The 15,657-nt window shown below is 52.0% G+C and overlaps 1 protein-coding gene across 3 annotated transcripts in view; it reads right to left on the bottom strand.

Annotated features, from left to right (window-relative positions):
* Positions 1–14,320, bottom strand: part of KAT2B (lysine acetyltransferase 2B) — a 341,159-nt gene extending 326,839 nt beyond the window's left edge. Inside the window, exon 1 of one of the 3 annotated variants that reach the window (XM_030202748.1) lies at positions 13,822–14,320. In XM_030202748.1, the coding sequence (XP_030058608.1) occupies positions 13,822–14,031 (210 nt within the window). In that variant the 5' untranslated portion in view covers positions 14,032–14,320. The remainder of the gene's footprint in view (positions 1–13,821) is intronic. The other 2 variants (XM_030202756.1, XM_030202763.1) reach the window with 2 other exon arrangements.
* Positions 14,321–15,657: the final 1,337 nt, after the last annotated feature.

The following is a 15,657-nucleotide window of genomic DNA, read 5'->3' as shown; positions in this document are numbered from 1 at the left end:
GGTGACGCTGGAGGGGAAGATCGTGAGACTGAACCTATAAACATAGACCGGGCACACAGGAGCTTGGGTCCACAAAGAGGGAATTTACCCAGGGATATAATAGTGTGCTATCAATAATTCTCAGTAAAAGAGAAGATCTGGAAAACAGCTAGAACTCTGGGAGAATTCCACTGGAAAGGCTGTAAGCCACAAATTTTTCAAGATTTGGCAAAATTGACTTTGCAAAGATGCGTGGTTTTAAAGAGGTCACCTGCCTATTTACAGAAGGAGGGCCTGAGATACAAATGGCTATATCCCTTTGGGCTGCAGGTCACAGAAGGAGATAAGTCTCAGAGTTTATTATAATCGGAAGGAGCCTGGAAAAGCTTGGCGGAGATGGGATGTACAAATTTGCCTGAAGTTTCTAGATCACCAATAGGCCACCGCCCAGGAGGAAACAGCAGGAGTACCTCGAATTGGGAGGAAGTGGACAGAGCGAAACAGAGATCTCCCCAGAAGGATAAAGTAACCTGAATGAACGATGGGACTGAAATTACAAATTTGGGGAGGAGGTAACAAAGATAAGGGAGATTAAGAAATACTTGTTAAGTGTTACTTGTGGTTGTTATGTGGTTGAGAACTCTGCTAGAGTGGGAAATGTGGAGAAGTGAACTAAGAAAGTTGTAGGGCATATATATGACATACGAAAGGCCTCTGGCGAAGACTAGCTTCCTCTGAAATAAAACTGGCTGGAGGGCAAGTGGGCCAGTTACTGGGAAGGGGGGGGGGGGTGGAGGGAGGGAAGAGGGAACGGGAAGAAGGGGGGCGGGGAGGGTGGAGTGGAGGGATGGGGGGATGGGAGGGATTAAGGTGGGATCATGGAATGTTAATGGCTTAAACAGTCCGGGGAAACGCATAAATGTGGACTGTGAAAGCCGGTGAAGTTGAAAGACGGCTGGGTTTCAGGGAGGGGGAGGGGGGTAGGAGGGGGGGGGAGTTATGGGGTCCTAAATGATAAACTATGTCAAGTCAATGTAATATGTTCAGTGTTGATGACTATGTTATTTGGGTTAATGATTGGAGATTGATATTTTGTACTGTTGAAGGTTGGACATATTTATCAATAAAAATTATAAATTAAAAAAAAAAAAAAAAAGAAAGCCTAAGTATGTGCCTACATTAAAGCCGTTCTGCAAAGAAGAGTTGCGTAAGATTTAGTGGCCAACCAAAACCAAATCCGTGGCTGAAATCCGCCACTCAGTTTTGGCCTGAGCTGGAATTGAAACAGTGACCCTCACCCTACAAGCCCATCCCCCCAGGGCAGAAAACATACTCTCCCCTTCCCCCCTCATGTAGGCCCTCTCTAGGCCTTCCTTCAAAATGCCCTGAGTGGCCTCCAGAGCAGGAGTATCCCGGATTGCCCCTGCCCCCACAAGCTGCATTGTGAAAATGGCAAAGTATCGGCCTGCTTATCCGACATTGCTGCCTGGATGTCCAACCGCCACCTGAAACTGAACATGGCCAAGACTGAACTTATTGTTTTCCCACCCAAACCCACTTCTCCTCTCCCTTCACTCTCTATCTCAATTGATAACACCCTCATCGTCCCCGTCTCATCTGCCCGCAACCTCGGTGTCATCTTCGACTCCTCCCTCTCCTTCTCTGCGCATATCCAGCAGATAGCCAAGACCTGTCGCTTCTTCCTCTATAACATTAGCAAAATTCGCCCCTTCCTCTCCGAGCACACCACCGGAACTCTCATCCACTCTCTCATTACCTCTCGCCTTGACTACTGCAACCTACTCCTCACCGGCCTCCCACTTAGCCATCTATCCCCCCTTCAGTCCATCCAGAACTCTGCCGCACATCTTATCTTCCGCCTTAACCGATATACTCATATCACCCCTCTCCTCAAGTCACTTCACTGGCTTCCGATCAGATACCGCATACAGTTCAAGCTTCTCCTACTCACCTATAAATGCACTCGATCTGCAGCCCCTCCTTACCTCTCTACCCTCATCTCCCCTTACGTCCCTACCCGTAACCTCTGCTCTCAAGACAAATCCCTCCTTTCAGTACCCTTCTCCACCACCGCCAACTCTAGGCTTCGCCCTTTCTGCCTCGCCTCACCCCATGCTTGGAACAAACTCCCTGAGCCCATACGCCAGGACCCCTCACTACCCATCTTCAAATCATTGCTCAAAGCCCACCTCTTCAATGTCGCCTTCGGCACCTAATCACTACACCTCTTCTCAGGAAATCTCAACTACCCTAACTTGACATTTCATCCTTTAGATTGTAAGCTCTTCTGAGCAGGGACCGTCCTTGTTAATTTGTACAGCGCTGCGTAACCCTAGTAGCGCTCTAGAAATGTTAAGAAGTAGTAGTAGTAGTACGAAGCATTTCGTTGCAATTATTGCTGCTAAAGGTAGTGCAACCAATTAATTTTAGGGGGCAGTTACTTTTTCACATGGGTGATTCAGATGCTGGATTAAGTTTGTTCCTTAAACAAGGGCCTCTTTTACAAAGCCATGCTACCGATTCTAGGTGCAGCAAATGAGAAGAAGCCCATTCAATTCACGGGCTTCCTCTCATTTGCCGCGCAGGAATTACTAGCCCGACTTTGTAAAAAGTCCTAAATGAAGTAATAACCATAAAAACTGCTATGTATTTTCTCAGGTTCCCTTTGTCTAATATTACATTTTCTTTAAAGATCAGAAACCATTCAGTGTAACATATATGCAAAAATAGGGAAATCAGTAAGGGGGGGGGGGGGGGGGGGAACTTATCACATCAATGTACTAAGGAATGCTTCAATGTACTAAAGAATGCTGTTAGCCAGTGTGTGTGGGTTGTGAGTGGAGTGTATGGGGAACATGTGGTTGAAAGTATGTATGTGGCTATGTCCGTGAAAGTGTATAGGTTGGGGTAGGCAAGTGGCTATGTGTGACTTTGAAAGTATCAAGGAAGTTGGGTGGCGCCTAATGGAGCTTTCAAAACCATCTCCAGCTGCATCCATTAATTTTTCCCTGCATTTTACCATGTTTCCATGGGCTAAAGTGCCCAAAGGATGAGGAAGGACTTAAAACAAAGTGCTAGCAGTTTACCACGCTTTCTGATTCGGGGAATGGGGTAGAGGAGTTATCGAATGCTACATACCTGTAGAGGGTATTCTCCGAGGACAGCAGGCTGATTGTTCTCACTGATGGGTGATGTCCACGGCAGCCCCTCCAATCGGAAACTTCACTAGCAAAGGCCTTTGCTAGTCCTCACGCGCCCATGCGCACCGCGCATGCGCAGCCGTCTTCCCGCCCGAACCGGCTCGTGTTCGTCAGTCCCATATGTAGCAAGACAAAGACAAGGGAAGACACAACTCCAAAGGGGAGGCGGGCGGGTTTATGAGAACAATCAGCCTGCTGTCCTCGGAGAATACCCTCTACAGGTATGTAGCATTCGCTTTCTCCGAGGACAAGCAGGCTGCTTGTTCTCACTGATGGGGTATCCCTAGCCCCCAGGCTCACTCAAAACAACAAACATGGTCAATTGGGCCTCGCAACGGCGAGGACATCACTGAGATTGACCTAACAATTTATCCAACTAACTGAGAGTGTAGCCTGGAACAGAACAAACATGGGCCTAGGGGGGTGGAGTTGGATTCTAAACCCTGAACAGATTCTGAAGCACTGACTGCCCGAACCGACTGTCAAGTCGGGTATCCTGCTGCAGGCAGTAATGAGATGTGAATGTGTGGACAGATGACCACGTTGCAGCTTTGCAAATCTCTTCAATAGTGGCTGACTTCAAGTGGGCCACCGACGCTGCCATGGCTCTAACATTATGAGCCGTGACATGACCCTCAAGAGCCAGCCCTGCCTGGGTGTAAGTGAAGGAAATGCAATCTGCTAGCCAATTGGATATGGTGTGTTTCCCCACAGCCACTCCCCTCCTGTTGGGATCAAAAGAAACAAACAATTGGGCGGACTGTCTGTTGGGCTGTGTCCGCTCCAGATAGAAGGTCAATGCTCTCTTGCAGTCTAATGTGTGCAGCTGACGTTCAGCAGGGCAGGAATGAGGACGGGGAAAGAATGTTGGCAAGACAATTGACTGGTTCAGATGGAACTCCGACACAACCTTTGGCAAGAACTTAGGGTGAGTGCGGAGCACTACTCTATTATGATGAAACTTGGTGTAAGGGGCCTGGGCTACCAGGGCCTGAAGCTCACTGACTCTACGAGCTGAAGTAACTGCCACCAAGAAAATGACCTTCTAGGTCAAGTACTTCACATGGCAGGAGTTCAGTGGCTCAAAGGGAGGTTTCATCAGCTGGGTGAGAACGACATTGAGATCCCATGACACTGTAGAAGGTTTGACGGGGGGCTTTGACAAAAGCAAACCTCTCATGAAGCGAACAACTAAAGGCTGTCCTGAGATCGGCTTACCTTCCACACGGTAATGGTATGCACTAATAGCGCTAAGGTGAACCCTTACAGAGTTGGTCTTGAGACCAGACTCAGACAAGTGCAGAAGGTATTCAAGCAGGGTCTGTGTAGGACAAGAGCGAGGATCTAAGGCCTTGCTGTCACACCAGACGGCAAACCTCCTCCATAAAAAGAAGTAACTCCTCTTTTTTTTTTATTACATTTGTACCCCGCGCTTTCCCACTCATGGCAGACTCAATGCGGCTTACATGGGGCAATGGAGGGTTAAGTGATTTGCCCAGAGTCACAAGGAGCTGCCTGTGCCGGAAATCGAACTCAGTTCCTCAGTTCCCCAGGACCAAAGTCCACCACCCTAACCACTAGGCCACTCCTCTACTTAGTGGAATCTTTCCTGGAAGCAAGCAAGACACGGGAGACACCCTCTGACAGACCCAAAGAGGCAAAGTCTACGCTCTCAACATCCAGGCCGTGAGAGCCAGAGAGCGGTGGTTGGGATGCAGAAGCGCCCCTTCGTCCTGTGTGATGAGGGTCGGAAAACACTCCAATCTCCACGGTTCTTCGGAGGACAACTCCAGAAGAAGAGGGAACCAGATCTGACGTGGCCAAAAAAGAGCAATCAGAATCATGGTGCCTCGTTCTTGCTTGAGTTTTTTTTTTTTTGTTACATTTGTACCCCGCGCTTTCCCACTCATGGCAGGCTCTATACGGCAGGCAATGGAGGGTTAAGTGACTTGCCCAGAGTCACAAGGAGCTGCCTGTGCCAGGAATCGAACTCAGTTCCTCAGTTCCCCAGGACCAAAGTCCACCACCCTAACCACTAGGCCACTCCTCCACTCGTTTCAACAAAGTCTTCCCCACCAGAGGTATGGGAGGATAAGCATACAGCAGACCTTCCCCCCAGTCCAGGAGGAAGGCATCCAATGCCAGTCTGCCCTGGGCCTGAAGCCTGGAACAGAACTGAGGGACTTTGTGGTTGGCTCGAGATGCAAAGAGATCCACCAAGGGGGTGCCCCACACCTGGAAGATCTGTCGCACTACTCGGGAACTGAGCGACCACTCGTGAGGTTGCATAATCCTGCTCAACCTGTCGGCCAGACTGTTGTTTACGCCTGCCAGGTATGCGGCTTGGAGCACCATGCCATGACGGCGAGCCCAGAGTCACATGCTGACGGCTTCCTGACACAGGGGGCGAGATCCGGTGCCCCCCTGCTTGTTGATGTAATACATGGCAACCTGGTTGTCTGTCTGAATTTGGATAATTTGGTGGGACAGCCGATCTCTGAAAGCCTTCAGAGCGTTCCAGACCGCTCATAACTCCAGGAGACTGATCTGCAGATCTCATTCCTGGAGGGACCAGCTTCCCTGGGTGTGAAGCCCATCGACATGAGCTCCCCACCCCAGGAGAGACGCATCCGTATTCAGCACTTTTTGTGGCTGAGGAATTTGGAAAGGTCCCACAGTCAAATTGGACCAAATCGTCCACCAATACAGGGATTTGAGAAAACTCGTGGATAGGTGTATTACGTCTTCTAGATCCCCAGCAGCCTGAAACCACTGGGAAGCTAGGGTCCATTGAGCAGATCGCATGTGAAGGCGGGCCATGGGAGTCACATGAACTGTGGAGGCCATGTGGCCCAACAATCTCAACATCTGCCGAGCTGTGATCTGCTGGGACGCTCGCACCCGCGAGACGAGGGACAACAAGTTGTTGGCTCTCGTCTCTGAGAGATAGGCACGAGCCGTCCGAGACTCCAGCAGAGCTCCTATGAATTCGAGTCTCTGTACTGGGAGAAGATGGGACTTTGGGAAATTTATCACAAACCCCAGCAGTTCCAGGAGTCGAATAGTCATCTGCAAGGACTGTAGAGCTCCTGCCTCGGATGTGTTCTTCACCAGCCAATCGTCGAGATAGGGGAACACATGCACTCCCTTCCCCTCGTGAACACTCTAGGCGCAGAGGCGAGCCCAAAGGGTAGCACACAGTACTGGAAGTGACGTGTGCCCAGCTGAAATAGCAGATACTGTCTGTGAGCTGGCAGTATCGGGATGTGCGTGTAGGCGTCCTTCAAGTCCAGAGAGCATAGCCAATCGTTTTCCTGAATCATGGGGAGAAGGGTGCCCAGGGAAAGCATCCTGAACTTTTCCTTGACCAGATATTTGTTCAGGGCCCTTAGGTCTAGGATGGGACGCATCCCCCGTGTTTTCTTTTCCACAAGGAAGTACCTGAAATAGAATCCCAGCCCTTCTTGCCCGGATGGCACGGGCTCGACCGCATTGGCGCTGAGAAGGGCAGAGAGTTCCTCTGCAAGTACCTGCTTGTGCTGGAAGCTGTAAGACTGAGCTCCCGGTGGGCAATTTGGAGGTTTGGATTCCAAATTGAGGGTGTATCCTTGCCGGACTATTTGGAGAACCCACTGATCGGAGGTTATGAGAGGCCACCTTTGGTGAAAAACTTTCAACCTCCCCCCGACCGGCAGATCGCCCGGCACTGACACGTTGATGTCGGCTATGCTCTGCTGGAGCCAGTCAAAAGCTCGCCCTTTGCTTTTGCTGGGGAGCCGAGGGGCCTTGCTGAGGCGCACGCTGCTGACGAGAGCGAGCGCTGGGGCTTAGCCTGGGCCGCAGGCTGTCGAGAAGGAGGATTGTACCTACGCTTACCAGAAGAGTAGGGAACAGTCTTCCTTCCCCCATAAAAACGTCTACCTGTGGAGGTAGAAGCTGAAGGCTGCCGGCGTGAGAACTTGTCGAAAGCGGTATCCCGCTGGTGGAGCTGTTCTACCACCTGTTCGACCTTCTCTCCAAAAATATTGTCCGCACGGCAAGGCGAGTCCGCAATCCGCTGCTGGATCCTATTCTCCAGGTCGGAGGCACGCAGCCATGAGAGTCTGCGCATCACCACACCTTGAGCAGCAGCCCTGGACGCAACATCAAAGGTATCATATACCCCTCTGGCCAGGAATTTTCTGCACGCCTTCAGCTGCCTGACCACCTCCTGAAATGGCTTGGCTTGCTCAGGAGGGAGCTTGTCCACCAAGCCCACCAACTGCCGCACATTGTTCCGCATGTGTATGCTCGTGTAGAGCTGGTAAGACTGAATTTTGGCCACGAGCATAGAGGAATGGTAGGCCTTCCTCCCAAAGGAGTCTAAGGTTCTAGAGTCTTTGCCCGGGGGCGCCAAAGCATGCTCCCTAGAACTCTTAGCCTTGTTTAGGGCCAAACCCACAACTCCAGAGTCGTGAGGCAACTGAGTGCGCATCAGCTCTGGGTCCCCATGGATCCGGTACTGGGACTCGATCTTCTTGGGAATGTGGGGATTACTTAGAGGCTTGGTCCAGTTCGCCAGCAATGTCTTTTTTAGGACATGATGCATGGGTACTGTGGACGCGTCGTTAGGTGGAGAAGGATAGTCCAGGAGCTCAAACATTTCAGCCCTGGGCTCGTCCTCCACAACCACCGGGAAGGGGATGGCCGTAGACATCTCCCGGACAAAGGCCGCAAAAGACAGACTCTCGGGAGGAGAAAGCTGCCTTTCAGGGGAGGGAGTGGGATCCGAAGGAAGGCCATCAGACTCCTCGTCAGAGAAATATCTGATGTCCTCCTCCTCCTCCCACGAGGCCTCACCATCGGTATCAGACGTTCACGAACCTGTGTCTGAAGCCGTGCCCGGCTCGACTCCGTGGAAACACGGCCACGGTGTGAGCGTCGAGAGGTAGACTCCCTCGCCCGCACCGGCGAAGCTCCCTCCGCCGACGTCGTCGGGGAGCCTTCCTAGGAGGCGACCGCAGTCGGTCGGAGACCTCACCCCGGGCAAGGGGCCAGCCGGCGCCTCACTCGACGGTACCGGAGGCGCAAGCACCCCCGGTACCGGAGGGGAAGGGCGCAACAGCTCTCCCAGGATCTCTGGGAGAACGGCCCGGAGACTCTCGTGCAGGGCGGCTGTGGAGAAAGACATGGAAGCCGATGCAGGCGTCGAAGTCAGAGTCTGTTCCGGGCGTTGAGGCTGTTCCGGGCTGTCCAAGGTGGAGCGCAACGACACCTCCTGAACAGAGGGTGAGCGGTCCTCCCGGTGCCGATGCCTACTGGGTGCCGACTCCCTCGGCGACCCAGAGCTCTTGGTACCGATGCGGGAAGGAGACCAGTGTCAATGCTTCTTTGATTTTTTCAAACGAAGCATGTCACCGGAACTTCCCGGTACCGACGAGGAGGACGTAGAATCCAACCGTCGCTTCCTCGGGGCCGAGGCCGAAGAAGGTCGGTCTCGGGGGGGGGGCTGTACCGCAGGAGCCCTCAGGGTAGGGGGAGACCCACCCGAAGGCTCACCGCCACCAGCAGGGGAATGGACAGCCCTCACCTGCACTCCAGTCGAAGCACCACCGTCCGACGACATCAGCACTAGTGGAGGTCCCGGTACCACCGACGCCGACACAGCCTTCCGATGTCTCGGTACCGACGATGTAGAGGGTCGATGCCTCGATGGAATCGATACAGTCGCCGCCGAGGTGGGAGGTCTTGATGCTGTCGACGTCGATGCACTCGATACTCCCGGTGCTGTTGCCGACGAAGAGCCCGAGAACAACACGTTCCACTGGGCCAATCTCGCTGAGTCCTTTTTTGTAAAAGGGCGCAAAGACTACAGGCCTGCGGGCGGTGCCCAGCCCCCAGACACTGAAGACACGACGCGTGCCTATCAGTGAGCGAAATTACCCGGGCGCACTGAGTGCACTTCTTGAAGCCGCTGGGAGACTTCGATGACATGGGCGGAAAAAACACGCCGGCGAAATCAAAACTCGTAATTGCGGTAAGGCACCAAAAAGAGGGAGAGAAAAAACTCGACCCGAGGCCTCAAAAGGGCCTACCCCGAAAACGAAAGGAAACTTACCGGGGCAAAAACTGGAAATACGGGAAGGGGAAAAAGACCGAAAGGCCTTTCTCCGAAATCCTTTTTTTTTTTTTTAAAGAAGCGAAAAGTCAAAAAGACGCGCGAGGGTCAACTTAAGGGGCGCGAACGGCGCAAACACGACCTTACCGAGCGCGGACAAAAGAAGACTGACGAACACGAGCCGGTTCGGGCGGGAAGACGGCCGCGCATGCGCGGTGCGCATGGGCGCGCGAGGACTAGCAAAGTCCTTTGCTAGTGAAGTTTCCGATTGGAGGGGCTGCCGTGGACGTCACCCATCAGTGAAAACAATCAGCCTGCTTGTCCTCGGAGAATGAAAGATTAATACCAATGCTGTTTCTGGTTATTTGTTTTTATATTATACTAGTAAAAAAGGCCCGTTTCTGTTAGAAATGAAACGGGCGCTAGCAAGGTTTTCCTTGGAGTGATGTTTCAGAAAGAGCGTATGTGAGAGATGGAGCGTGTGTGTCAGAGAGAGAATGTGAGAGAGAGAGAGACAGAGTGTATGTGTTTGTGCGAGAGAGAGAGTGTGTGAGAGACAGTGTTTGTGTTTCTGTGTGACACTGTGTGAGAGAGAGGGACAAAGACAGTGAGTGTGTGAGTGAGAGTGTATGTGGCAGACAGAGAATGAGTGACTGCATGTGTGGTGTGAGGAACCCCCTCACCCCCTCCCTCTCCCCTGCCCCCTTGCAGCCAGGCATGTGCAGCGACCCTCCTCTCCCCGTGTTCCCCATGCAGCCACCCGTGTCCAGCATCCCCCTGCAGCCACCCATGCCCATCAACCCTCCTCTCCCCCTGCTGCGTCCTTCCTGTCTCCCCTGCTCCCCCTGCAGCCACCCATGTGGTCTCAGGCCCCCCCCCCTTAGCATCCCTCCTGTCCCCCTGCAGGCACGCATGTGCAGCATCCCTCCTCTCTCTCCTGTCCCCCCTGCAGCCAGCCATGTCCAGTGACCCTTCTGTCCCCCTGCAGCTACCCATGTCCAGCGACCCTCCTCTCCTGTGCTGCCACCCATGTCTGAGGACACTCCTCTCCTTTTTCCCTGTTCCTCCCCTGTGGCCAGCCATGTCCATCAACCCACCTGTCCCCCCTGATGACCACCAACCCTTCTGTCCCCCTGCCCGCCCTGCAGTGTCCGTCCTGTAACCCCTGTCCCCCTTGCAGGCACCCATGTGGTGTGTGGAGCCCCATCCCTATCTCCCGGTTCCCTGCCCCCCCCCCCGCAGCCACCCATGTGCAGCGACCCTCCCCTCCCCTCGCTTCCTTCCAGCCACCCATGTCCAGCGAGACCCCCCTTCCCCCCCAGCCAGCGCAGCACCCAAAGAAAGCCCCTTGTACCCTCCTTCGCGCATCACCCGACCCCCCCACCGTGGCACATCACCAAGCCCCTCCCCCCATCAACCCCTCCCCACAAACTGTGTCCGGCGGCTGCTTCTGCTATTCAGCAGCAGCAGCTCGTACATAAAGGAAACCAAAAAAAAAAAAAATCCTCCTAAAACGCACCTCCGTTGAGAAGCATCTCACATTGGCTGAAGTCTCAGCATGCGCTCCTCCTCGCCATTTCTACAGGGTCTTCCGGCAGGGGCACTGACGTTGAGGGGAGAGGAGGAAGCGGCTGCAGAGACGTCAGCCAATGTGAGATGGTTCTCCACGGAGGTGCGTTTTAGGAGGTTGTTTTTTGTTTATTTGTTTTATGTACAGGCCGCCGGACAGAGTTTGTATTAGCGGTCGCGGGTGGCGAGGCGGTCGCTGGGGGGGGGGCTTGGTGAAGCGGCGGGGGAGGGGTTGGGTGATGCGGCGAGGATGGAAGGGGGGTAGGGGCTTTCTGATGCCCCGTTGCACAGGTTGTTGTGGCGATGCGGCGGGGGGCACTTAGAGGTGCACCGTCGAGGCTGTTTGTGTGTGTGTGTGTGTGTTTGTATGTATGTATGTGTGTTTGTATGTGTTTGTGTGTGTGTGTGTTTGTGTGTTTTATGTGTGCATTTGTGTGTGTGTATTTGTGTGTGTGCATTTGATTGTGTTTGTGTGTGCGTTTGCGTGTGTTTGCGTGTGTTTATGTGTGCGTTTGTGTGTGTGTTCATGTGTGTGTTTTTGTGTGTGTATGTGTTTGTGTGTGTGTGTGTTTGCGTTTGTGTGTTTGTGTGTGTGTGTGTTTATCTCTGTGTGTTTATGTGTGTGTGTGTGTGTATGTGTGTTTATGTGTGTGTGTGTTTGCGTATGTGTGTTTGCGTGTGTTTGTGTGTTTATGTGTGTGTTTGTGTGTGTGTTTCTGTGCATGTGTGTGTGCGTTTGCGTGTGTGTGTGCATGTTTGTGTGTGTTTGCCTTTATGTGTTTGTGTTTTTATGTGTGTGTGCATTTGTGTGTGTTTGTGTGTGTGTGTGTGCGTTTGCGTGTGTTTGTGGGTGTTTATGTGTGTGTGTGTGTGTTTATGTGTGCGTTTGTGTGTGTGTATGTGTTTGTGTGTGTGTTTCTGTGTTTGTGTGTGTGTATTTGTGTGTGTGTGTGTGTTTGCGTGTGTGTGTGTTTGTGGGTGTTTATGTGTTTATGTGTGTTTGTGTGTATGTGTTTGTATGTATGTAACCTACGTAGGTTACTGACGTCAGAAAGGGGCGGGCCCAGCAGGAGAAAGACGCGCCATCGAAGCTGGGCGAAGGCAGGCATCAGGCTTTCTTCTTGCCTGTGCAGCGCCTTCGGACAGAGGAGAGAGGCGCTGCACGGGCCCGGTAAGAGGGAGGGGGGCCCAATGGAGCAGGGGAATGGCGGCGACGACCCCAAAAGGGGGCGGGGCACAGGACGGAGGATGTCGGGAGGCGGAGCTGAGGTGAGAGAGTAGTGAGGGAGGGGGGCAGGGGCTGCTCGAATTTTGCTTTTTCGGGGTGGGGGGAGCGGCGGAAGTGGGGAGCAGCGGGGGGGGGCAAGGCCGTCCGTACAGGACGCTCCTGATGAGCGCCCTTGCCCCCTCCCGACCCTTTTTTTTTTTTTTTTTTATTTATGTTTTTCTGACGTCCTTTGGACCAATCACAACGCTTTTAGCTCTGCTAATGCGCTGGGATTGGCTCAAAGTTTGTTTATTTCTTCTCTTAATGATTTTTCCTGGCACAGAGCTGTCCTAACAAGTGGTCCAGACCTCTCGTTAGTTTTCCTGCCTTTTTCCTGCGTAAAGGCAATCGGAAAAGGTTAGTGCATGTCGTTTCAATGGGGTTTTCACACTAATTGCTCATCTCCATTCCGTTTTCGTTAGCTGCTGGCTTCCTCGGTAAAAGCCCTTTGATGCATGCAACGGATCAAATTTTCCTCGTTGGAGAGTCATTAAAGGCTCATTTAGCTTTAGTGCATCTGCCCCTTAGTGCTGATGTTCTACTTTGTTTGCTGGCAAATAAAGAAGATTTCTCCCTCATTCTGGTGTGTGCTGTTTGACTCCTGAAGTACCACAGATTCTGCTAACAACAGTGGTAATTCCTGCAACAAAAGTAGCTGACTCCACTTTAACTGGTGCTCAGATGGAGTTCCACAGCCAAAATCTTTTTGAATACACAAACACTTTAATAATCAACAAAAGGAGTACTCCAATATCAATATATTCTCATGTCAAACTATCTGTTCTCGCCTTGGTAATGCAACAAGCCAGTTCCCGCCCAAATCAGATACATATTACAAACTCGAAAACAAACAATCCTCACACAAAATTCGATAGGGACGAGGCAGACGTGTCTCGCGGAAAGTGTTGTTTTAAAATCGAATTTCAAACGTTTTATTTGTTTCAGAACAAGAAGTCTTAGAGTACAGAAGTTCATGGGCATAGTTAGATATAAAAAGTGGCTGCAGATTTTTCAACTCTAACCCGTACGTATCCTCTGTCTAGAAAACAGGAGGGAGCGTAAAAAGAAAAAAAAAATGTTGTAACTTCTGGGTTTTTTTTTCTCCAGTCACAGTGGCGTGTGCTAAAAAGGCGAGAGCGCACAGCAGCCGCGCTGAGGGGAGGATTCAGACAATATTCGTGTGGCCCGCCTCCATCACAGCTGTCACAACAAAGGAGCTGAAGCCAGCAGCAAATGCCAGAGCCACGGAAAGACAAAGCAGCACACAGGCTGCCCCATCCCGGCTACTCCCAATAATAGCAGAAGTGAGATAGGCAGCTTTTTATCCACCGCCTCCCCAGCAGCACATTCCCATTCACACCAAAGAGCCTCTGCCCTCCATATTTCCAGGAGGCAAGCACGCAGCTCGATGCGCGTGCCACTACAGCTATAATTAACACATTTCTACAACTACGATCACGCTAAGCCGCGAGCCTGGTTTACAAAATACAACGTTTTATAACATCTGTGGGGATGGGAAGAAGCGCGCGCTCCATGCAATTCTGCGGATCGAACCCTTGCACGGCTCGCGCGCGCTTCTTTTCAAGACAGCTAGCAGCGCCTACTTAGCAATTGTTGCGTTTGGTCGCCATTCTTCTCCTCGCGACGGGCGCCCATTATTACAGCGTTAGCTACTATTGTTCGCTTACCTTGCAGGCGGAGTACACGCCGAGTTTCTCCAGTTTCTTGGGCCGGGGGGCGGAGCGGAGCTGCGCCTTCTTGGCTGCGCTGCGGGCCGAGCCAGCCCCACCGCCACCCCCGGGACTCTCAGCGCCGCGGGCCGGAGCGCAAGCTGCAGCCGCCGGTACAGCCGGGGATCCCTGCGAAGCTCCGCCGCTGCCCGCATCCACCTCAGACATAGCAGCGACAGCGCCGCCGCCCCACTCTCGGGAGGCGGGGGGGTGGATTGCGGCTGACCGACCGTGCAGACCCTCCTCCCCGGGAACGCGCGGCTCTGGGGGCGGGAGAGGAAGGTGTCGCACAGAGCCCGGGCTTCTCTTCCCCGCCCTGTCCTCCTGAAACAATAATAGCTGCCGCTGGAGGTGGAGATGAGCTGGGCCGGCAGGCAGCAGCCAGAAAACAACTTGTTCGGAAGGCCAAACGGGTTGTGTATGTTTGCGCGATGGGGGGTGGGAGGTGCTGCACTGCACATAGGATTTGGCCGACGGGGTTTCTTGCACCTGTAGAGCCGTAAAAATGTGAGTAGCGTGAAGGCTTGCTCATGTTTTTACTGTAAGCCTGGCGTTTTTGGGTGTCGACTCGGCAGACTTGGCTTAAGATTCCATAATTATTTTGTAAGCTAATATTTTGTAGTAGACTTTTCTGTGGAGCACTAGTGTGAGGGAGCAGTGACTTGGTGTTCCGAAAGCATGGTAAAGTTAAATGAATAAAGGGGGGTGGAGAGAGAATAAATAATTAACTCAGGCTTTTGCAGCTTTTCAGCAGAGAGAGAGAAATACTTTAATAGAGGTTTAGAGATCGCTGCACTCTTTTCTGACAAAAAGGAGAAATGGTAAATACTATAGCACTAATAACTATTTTTGAAGACGAAAATATGTACTTAAAGAAACAACTGTTTAGATCACAACCCTTTTTCCTTACAGATGAAGCATAGCTTAACATCATGTATTTAAAGGTTTTGCTTCGGATAAGCGAAGATACTTACCTGTAGCAGGCATAGGAGATGGCTCTGTGAGTGCTTGAGCACCCCCAATATTGAGAGAATTCCTTGTATGTGTCCAGGGAGAGGTTATTTGCATTCGACTTGGCATCCCCAATAATTCTGAAAAGTCAGCTCCTATCGTAGCAGGTATTCTCCGAAAAGAGCAGGCCTTATATTCTCACAATTGGGTAACATGATCCTGTGTTGCATGGTCCGGAGCTTGTAACAAGCTAAAAAGCAGAGCTTTGTGGAGCAAGGGAGCCGCGCCACTATGCATGTGCAAGTGCCTTCCCACCCGCTATAAGAATGCAGTTACCACAGTTATATACTACAGCATAAAAAAATAAAATAATAGGAGACAACTGCAAGGGGAGACAGGAATATAAGGCCTGCTGTCCACATGAGCTCCCCCAGGAGAGATACATCTGTCATCGGCACTTTTTGCTGCTGAGGAATTTGGCATGGAAGTCCCAGAGTCAAATTGGATCGAGTGGTCCACCACAGAACAGAGCAAACAAGCTCAGGGGACACTAGGATTACATCTTCCAGACTTCCCATGGCTTGACACCACTGAGAAGCCAGAGTCCATTGGGCTGACCTCATGTGAAGGCATGTCATGGGCGTTACATACACTGTGGCCTAACAGCCTCAACATCTGCCAAACCGTGACGTTCTGTGAGGCTCGAACCTGAGAAGCCAGAACAACTTGAGTGTCTGCTCTCAGTTCCGGAAGAAAGGCTAGAACCTTCTGTGTATCAGGCAGGGCTTCAATGAATTCTAGTTGCTGAGTAGAGTGAAGATGGGACTTCGGGTAGTGTAAAAT

This window comes from Microcaecilia unicolor, chromosome 1, assembly GCF_901765095.1.
Source record: "Microcaecilia unicolor chromosome 1, aMicUni1.1, whole genome shotgun sequence".
Taxonomy (NCBI): Eukaryota; Metazoa; Chordata; class Amphibia; order Gymnophiona; family Siphonopidae; genus Microcaecilia; species Microcaecilia unicolor.
The sequence above is the reverse complement of the archived record's forward strand: the minus strand, read 5'-3'. Positions and strand labels throughout refer to the sequence as shown.